Here is a 9,004-nt window from a genome sequence, read left to right as displayed (position 1 = left end):
ATGTCCCCAAGCTGAATAAAACATTTCTCCCAGATGTGCCCACATTATGAACTGCCTACTACCCCTCCTATGAAGAAGTCCTCCTAGATGCTCACCACTTGTGAAGTGTCTCTGCCAGTTGCCCCCAATGTAGGATCTCCGAGCTGAAAGCTGGGGCACTATGGTGGTGACATGGAAGGATTATCAGGGGATCTATGGGGTCTCATATTGTACTTTATGCCATCTACAATAAAGAAATTTGCACTGACTGCCCCATGTCTGCTTCTTACAGCTCAGGTTGTATTACCCCTGTGTGTGTACATCCGGGTATCTGGGTATTGTTGTATGCCTGCCCCCCCTCCTGTGCTGAGAATTACTCCCCCCCCCCATTTCCCCCAGGGGCCAGTTCACTTTTATTCTCATATTCCTCTGTGAAGCATAGAACAGAAAAGAGTCACATTCACCATCTGGATTCACCCTTCTGTTGACTGAATAAAGTTTGGTTCACGAGGATCTTTCACCCATCAGGGGTTTTAGGTTTGTGACATAGAGGTGGCCCACTCAATTAATATTATTAGGCGGGATTTATATAGCGCCAACATATTGGTGTGTGAGTAGTGCGGGTTTGGGAGACAGAAGAAGACGGGTAGGTGAGGGTCAGATAGGTAAGTGGGACAAGAATTGGGAAGGATTTGTATCAGGTAGGTAGGTGGAAAGGCTGTGTATGGGGTAGGTAGGTGGAAAGGCTGTGTATGGGGTGGGTAGGTGGGAAGGATGTGTATCAGGTAGGTGGGTGGGAAGGCTGTGTATGGGATTGGTAGGTGGGAAGGCTGTGTATAGGGTAGGAAGGTGGGAAGGCTGTGTATGGGGTAGGTAGGTGGGAAGGCGGTGTACGGGGTAGGTAGGTGGGAAGGATGTGTATGGGATAGGTAGTTGGGCAGGTAGGTGGGAAGGATTTGTATCAGGTAGGTGGGTGGGAAGGCTGTATATGGGTTAGGTAGGTGGGAAGGCGGTGAATTGGGTAGGTAGGTAGGTTGGTGGGAAGGCTGTGTATGGGGTTGTAGGTGGGAAAGCTGTGCATGGGGTAGGTAGGTAGGTAGGTGGGAAGGCTGTGCATGGGATTGGTAGGTGGGAAGGCTGTGTATGGGGTAGGAAGGTGGGAAGGCTGTGTATGGGGTAGGTAGGTGGGAAGGCTGTGTATGGGATAGGTAGTTGGGCAGGTAGGTGGGAAGGATTTGTATCAGGTAAGCAGGTGGAAAGGCTGTGTATGGGGTAGGTACAGGGGGATGTAGGTGGGAATGATGTGTATCAGATAGGTAGGTGGGTAGATTGGTGGGAAGGCTGTGTCTATAGACTCCAGGGATGGAGAGAACCCCTCATAATGGGCACAACTGGGGTATAGAGCACTGGACTCAGCACAGGGATGGGGGAACCCCTCATAATGGGCACAGGGGGGTATAGACTCCAGAAATCAGTACAGGGCACAGTGTAAGGAGCTAACGTCCGCTCCCCCCTTTTTTGCCTTGAAACTCTTCCTTTCCTCCCTACGGCCATATATCTGTTACTTTGACAAAAATATCCGTCATGTCTGCTAATTGTCTGTAGTCATGTGATCACGCCTCTGACCTGTTATATAAACTGCAAACAAGAACGTTTTGAGAATGATCTAACCACACATTGAGCTGCGTGTGTTACATTCTCTCCCAGCGCTGTAAACAAAAGTCATCAGAAAGAGGGACCGCTGATCTGGGATCAGTAGGAGACCGCCTTAACACACAGCAGGGGTATAGACTCCTGGACTAAGTGCAGGGATAGGGGGAACACATCATAATGGGGACGGGGGTATAGACTCCTGGGGAACCCCTCATAATGGGCACAGCAGGCAGCATGGTGGCTCAGGAGTTAGCCCTCTGCCTTTGCAGTGCTGGGTCCCAGGTTCAATTCCCAGGCAGGACATTATCTGCATGGAGTTTGCAGGTTCTCCCCGTGTCTGCGTGGGTTTCCTCCGGGTACATGCAGTGAGGTTAATTGGCTTCTCCCTAAATTTAATGTCCCTCTAATGTCTCCCTAAAACATTAATGACATATGACTATGGGGGGGACATTAGATTGTGAGCTCCTTTGAGGGACAGTTAGTGACACAACTATGACCTTGTACAGCGCTGTGTAATATGATGGCGCTATATAAATACTGTATAATAATAATATTAGACTCCAGGGTTCAGCACAGGGATGGAGGGAACCTCTCATAATGGGCACTGCAGGGGTGGGGAGGCTGGGAGGAAGACGAAATTGGAACATACTAAATACAGGGATAGCAGTTCAAGGTGGAACTGTTTGAATGGAGTAGGTGGCACAGTAATTTGCCCCTTTGAGCCACATGATTGTTATTGTGAATATGGAGAACATACCTGAGGCGTGTAATGTTGTATATTGGGGGAGGGGCTGTAGAGGGCCCAAACAGGATCAGGCTTGGCTTTACCTGTAATCTCAATGATCCCCTCATCCTGGTCCTCACACTGGTTTGGGTGGGGGCAAGCAATTACATGATTATTGAGTATTACTGGGATCTCAGTAATTGGCGGCCACCATAGACGTGGCAATGTTGAATCACAAGGCGGCCCCATAACCCCGGGATCAATGTTTGTCTGACATTCATGTAATAAGAATTCTGCAATAACTGGAAAGAACAAATCTATTCCCGGCTGATAAATATTTTATAGTTTCTGATTTGGGGGGGATAAATGGGCAGCACTATGGCTCACTGGTTAGCACTCTGGCCATTGCCCTGCTGGGTACCAAGTTGGAATGCGCGAGAGAGCTACTACATTTAGAGCTTCAGAGACAGTACAACAGCGTTAGACCCGACTACAGTAAATGAGAGAAAGAGCTACTACATCTAGAGCTTCAGAGACAGTACAACAGCGTGAGACCCGACTACAGTAAATGAGAGATAGAGCTACTACATCTAGCGCTTCAGAGACAGTACAACAGCCTGAGACCCGAGTACACTAAATGAGGAAAAGAGCCAGACGATCACGGACTGCACAACATTTTAGCTTAGCATTGTAAGGATTCCACACATAAAGACTACTCGCAGCATGCAAGTGTTACAAATAGAAAAATGGAAATGGTTTGTAGTTACTGTCAAGCCAAGAAATTTAAATCTGAGTCTCCTGGTATTTGCTGCAAAAAAGAGAAAGTCAAACTCTGCCAACTGGAAAAACCACAAGAACTTGGGAATTACACATCAGCAAATACCTCCGAGTCAAAGCATTTTCTGAATAACATCAGAAAATACAACTCATGTTTCCAAATGACATCATTCAGCGCCACATCAGTTGTTCAACAGCCTCCTCCCTATTTGCCCACCTTTTCTGAGATCTTTCCATCCTATTTGTCCCCCTTTTCTGATATCTCTCCTCCATATTTGACCCTGTTTTGTGAGATCTCTGCTCCCTATTTGTCCCCCTTTTCTGGGATTTCTCCTCCTTGTTTATCCTCCTTTTCTTAGATCTATCCTCCCTTATTCTTCCCTCTTTTCTGGGATTTCTCCTCCCTCTTTGTCCCCCATTTCTCAGATCTCTCCTCTCTCCTTGTTACCCTTCTCTGAGATTTCTCCTCCTTATCTCCCTTTTCTGAGACCTCTTCTCCCTGTTTATCCTCCTTTTCTGAAATCTCTCGTCCCTATTTTTCCCCCTTTTCTGAGATCTCTCCTCCTTATCTGTCCCCATTTTCTGAGATCTCTCCTCCCCATTTGTTCTCCTTTTCTGAGATCTCTCCTCCTTGTTTATCCTCCTTTTTTTAGATCTATCCTCCTATTGTCTTCCCTCTTTTCTGGGATCTCTCCTCCCTATTTGTCCCCCCTTTACTGAGATCTCTCCTCCCTATTTGTCCCCGATTTCTGGGATCCCTCCTCCCTCTTTGTCCCCGTTTTCTGAAATCTCTCCTCCCTATTCGTCCCCCTTAACTGAGATCTCTCCTCCCTCTTTGTCCCTCATTTTTGAAATCTCTCTTCCCTATTTGTCCCCCTTTTCTGTGATCTATCCTCCCTTACTCTTCCCTCTTTTCTGGGATCTATCCTCCCTATCTGCCCCCCTTTACTGAGATCTCTCCTCCCCATTTATCCCCCTTTTCTGAAATCTCTTCTCCCTATTTGTCCCCCTTTTCTGGCATCTCTCCTCCCTATTTTTCCCCCCTTTTCTGAGATCTCTCCTCCCTTATTTCACCCCCTTTACTGGTATCTCTGCACCCTATTTGTTCACCTTTTCTGAGATCTCTCCTCCCTATTTGTCCCCCTTTTCTGGATCTCTAATATCCTTGTCCTAGTGACAAGACAGCTTGTCTCACCTATGTAGCCCTATGGACTTCTCTGAGCCCTATGAACCGTTATGGAACCCTATGGACCGCTATGAGCTCTATGTGATTCCCAAATCTTTATTCCTTTCTGGTCATTTTACTTCTCACTAGGGATGAGCGACCAAGAATATTAAATTCAATCTCGCTGTGAATCCATCACATTTGTATCTGTAACGTATCATTTGTAAGAGATACTTATATTACAATGTCAGGAGGTTCTCCTTTGCCATGAGTGAAGGGGATTTCCTGAAGGGGGCTTGTAGTGCATAAATCTGGAAATGGATTGTTTAAATAGGATATTAGAAATGGTTCTTATTAGTAAGGGTGATGATCCTAACCGTATCTCGAGGTTTTGGTGTTTTTTTCTGGTTTAGCAGACCTTAAAGGTGGAGGCTTTCTTCAATAAGTTTTTACTATACCCACTGAGGGGAAGTCTTTCTTTAAGCACCTTTCATTGCGACACAAAGTCTTCTTGTCGAGTACAATTTCTTTTTAGCCTGAGGTATTGGCTAAGCAGCAGGGAGGATTGTATTACCTGCTGTTTCTTCTTTATATAGTGTAGCGCCTGGAGTGCCATGTCCATAAGATGATAATATTGTCAATGTATCCTTGCCACGTAAAGATGTGGGGTTGGAATTTTTTCTCATTTCTGGATTCATGGAGAGGGTTTGTTCCCAATCGCCCAGGTAAAGGTTCGCATAGGAAGGAGCACATTTAGTGCCCATTGTGGCACTTTGGATCTGTAGGTAAAATTAGTTATGAAAGTGGATATATGCAATATATATGCAATAATAAAGGTGTTGAATGCATTTTTAAAGGGATATGATCCATCCAGTTGTTTTTGGATGACCTGGAGGCCTCCACTGTGGGGAATACTACAGTAAAAGTATACAGTATACTACAGTGTACAGTACTCCACACAAGTCACCATTCTATCAATGGTGACTTGTGTGGAGTTGGGTGGTTGTTCAAATTTGAAAGTAAAATTTTAATAGCTTGATTGTATCCTTAAGATAAAATAGTAATGTAGTGACCAATGGGGGAAGGAAGGAGTCAACCAATTCCCTGGCATTGGAAGAAATGATAGGGGGCCTGAGGGATTGTAAAGGTCTTTATAGACTTTGGGTATAGAGTAGAATGAAGGAGTTATAGGATATTCCTTCATGTTTTGGATGATGGTACCCTTTGGATAGGCTTGATGTGTGCTTGTACAAAAAATAGATTGCGTTTCCTGATATGGTTTGATAGCACTCAGTGTATATCCTCATATCAGTATATCCTCAGATATCAGTATATCCTCACTATTACCTCCTTTATCGGAGTTTTATAACAATGTCTTCTATTCAAATTTTACAAAGCTTTTCCACTTGCGTGGTCTAAGTTGTTTTCTGATCACATCACACCTTGAAAGCTTGTAAATGGGGATGATATGTGAACTGTGGGAAAAGGTTGATTTTGGACACCTATGTGGAATGGGTTGGTGGTGGGGTAGTCAGAGGTAAAGGTTGAATGTATAGCGCTGCATAATATGTTGGCGCTATATAATATTATATAAATCCTATTGCTATATAAATCCTGTTTATTGTTAAAATTAATAATAATATTAATAATAATATTGATAATATTAAAGATTGATGATTGGATAGGATTTGCTGATTCTTTATTCTCATTCAAAGGTAGGTATAGTCCTGTCTTTATAAACACATCTGTTGCCTTGTTTGAATGTGATAGACTGAGAAGTAGAAATGTCTTTTCCTACGATTCCTTCTCACAGCTCCCACATTACATGATATCTCTTAGATTGTAAGCTCTTCAGGTCAGGGTCCTCTCCTCCTCCAGTGTAATTGTATTAGTTTGTCATTTGCTACTCCTATTTATTGTACAGCGCTGTGTAATATGTTGGTGCTATATAAATACAGTTTATACAGGGGGGTATAGGGGGATACAGGCAGTAAAAGGTGACCGACAGAACATGTCCCCCGGTGGGTTCAGGAACATTGTGTGAGATGGAAGATGCGGTGGCTCTGTGTTCTGTCCGGGGGGAGGGGGTCTTCTGGGAGGCAGGAGTTCTTGCCCGAGCCCCGCCCAGGATCATCCGACATACTGACACTCTGATTTTCACACACTGATAATGACACTCTGACTGACTTACTGCCACTCTGACATACCGCTGATATTCACCCGCTGATATTCACCCGCTGATATTCACCCACTGATACACATATCTGTGAACTTTTGTTTCTTTTTCTCCCATGCTTCCAGCGATGGCGTCTCCTGATATGAAGAAGGAGCTGCACTGCTCTATCTGTCTGAAGATTTATATGGATCCTGTCACATTGCGGTGTGGTCACAACTTCTGCCACCTCTGTATTGATGGAGTGTTGGATTCCCAGCAAGGATCTGCACATTATGCCTGCCCAGAGTGCAGGAAACGGTTCCGGAGTCGCCCTACACTGCAGAGAAATCTTACTCTATGTAATATCGTGGAGAGTTTACGCTCCTCAGATCAGAAGGAGTCCGGAATCTTCTGTACTTATTGTATTCACTCTCTTGTCCCTGCTGTGAAATCTTGTCTGTTGTGTGAGGCTTCTCTGTGTGAGAATCATCTGAATGTTCATAGCAAGTCCCCAGAACACGTCTTATCTGAACCCACCACTTCCCTGGAGAACAGGAAATGTTCCATTCATAACAAGGTCCTGGTATATTACTGCATTGAGGACGCCACCTGTATCTGTGTATCCTGCTGTCTGATTGGAGATCACAAAGGGCACCCAATAGAATCCCTGGAAGAGGCTGCTGATAGGAAGAAAAAACAAATGCATAATGCAATTCAGAAACTGGTGACAAAGATAGAGAAGACAGAGAATCGAGTGTATAATCTGCAGGACAGGAAGCAGAGAATCCAGGGAAAAGCATCGGAAGAAATAACCAGAATCTCAGCAATTTTCCGAGATCTTAGGAGACAGCTGGAAGATTTAGAAATGAGAGTGCGCAGTGAGATCTCTGGGCAGACGGAACGCATCACACATCCATTCTCTGATCTAATCCAGCAGCTGGAGATCAGGAAGGAAGAACTGTCCAGGAAGATGCATCACATTGAGGAGTTATGTATCATGTCTGACCCAATGATTGTCTTACAGGAATCAATCCAAGCTGATGAGGAAGAGGAGGAGGAAGATCTAGAGAAACATAATAAATTCCTCTGTACTGCAGGTGAGCTGGATGTGGCTCTGATCTCTCACACTTTGCATTCAGGTTTATCGGATATAATGTCCGGAGTAAACGGGGAAAGCTCCACACAGGAAATTGCAGATATCTTATTGGATGTAAACACGGCTGGATATTATCTCCATATATCTGATGACAGGAGATCTGTATCCTGGTCAGATATCAGCCAGAATCGGCCCGAAATCCCAGAGAGGTTTCAGTACGCACCTCAGGTGCTCAGCAACCGCAGCTTCTCTACAGGCCGGCACTACTGGGAAGCTGATGTCAGCGCTTCTGGAGAATGGAGAGTTGGAATGTGTTACCCCAGTATAGAGAGGAAGGGAATAAAGAGCCAATCAGTGATTGGAAGTAATAACAAATCCTGGTGTATGCACAGAACTGATGATCAATATTTAATGATACACGATGGAAATAAGATTCAGATAGCTGACAATAATGCCATTGATCGGGTCAGAATATATCTGGATTATGAGGCCGGCCAGATCTCCTTTTATGATCTGTGTGACCCTATCAGACACCTTCATACATTCACTGCCACTTTCACTGAGCCCCTTCTTGTTGCATTACGAGTATGGGAAGGATGTGTAAGGATATCCGGGGGGAAACAGGAAATGTGAGACGGCTAACTTTTTATTACTGAAGTTTCTCTGTGACTGCTGTGATTGGCTGTAACAACTGCCCCGTCCCTGTGACTGGCTGTAATGACTACCTCCTCCCTGTGATTGGCTGTAATCGCTGCCCCGTCCCTGTGATTGGCTGTAATCGCTGCCCTGTCCCTGTGCTCAGCATTGAACCTTTTGCCATCCTTATTAGTGGAACCCGTCGGCCCCTCCATGTTGTGTATTTGGAGGTTGTATTGGTGTAAGATGTGGAACCGGGCTATAAAATAATAATATCACAGGATGAACCAGTATTTTATGACAAAACCTTTACATGTTTTATGTCAGATTCTCCTCCACCGGCTGCAAGAACAAATTTCTGTACTGAATTGGATGTTCATTTGTTTTTTTCTTCTCAGTCTAAGTCGTCATTGCCTTAGGTAAGATAACCCCTCCCCCACCCCAGGGTCCTGTATTTACATTGGATATAAGTCAGTTATACCCACTCCAGACTTTGGAAACAAAATGTCAGGCCAGATGATCAGACGAGGCTTTAAAAATTCAATAAGTGCTGTGCTTCAAACATTTCCCCCCCCCCCATAGAGTGGAGCCGTGTACATTTCCACAAGGGGGCGATAACTGTCTATGTAAGGTAACAAGCAATACATATATTGTGTTTATAAACAATGATCTTATATTTTATGTCAACTAGAAACAAAATGATGTACAAAACAGGAAAATAGAGTTTGATCAGTGTTAGTTTTAATGCAAATATAGTTTACATTTTATTCTGTAATTTATGTATTTCTATAGCACCAACATATTATGTAGTGCTGTACA

General features: G+C 44.4%; 1 protein-coding gene across 1 annotated transcript; it reads left to right on the top strand.

The window, feature by feature from the left end:
- The first annotated feature begins 6,330 nt into the window (after positions 1-6,330).
- Positions 6,331-8,549, top strand: LOC140327928 (tripartite motif-containing protein 14-like). Its single transcript, XM_072407176.1, has one exon. The coding sequence runs from the start codon at positions 6,590-6,592 to the stop codon at positions 8,180-8,182; it is 1,593 nt and encodes a 530-aa protein (XP_072263277.1). The 5' UTR covers positions 6,331-6,589; the 3' UTR covers positions 8,183-8,549.
- The last annotated feature ends 455 nt before the right edge of the window (positions 8,550-9,004 follow it).

Source organism: Pyxicephalus adspersus, chromosome 4, assembly GCF_032062135.1.
Source record: "Pyxicephalus adspersus chromosome 4, UCB_Pads_2.0, whole genome shotgun sequence".
In the NCBI taxonomy this organism is placed as follows: Eukaryota; Metazoa; Chordata; class Amphibia; order Anura; family Pyxicephalidae; genus Pyxicephalus; species Pyxicephalus adspersus.
This window is presented reverse-complemented; position numbering and strand designations above follow the sequence as displayed.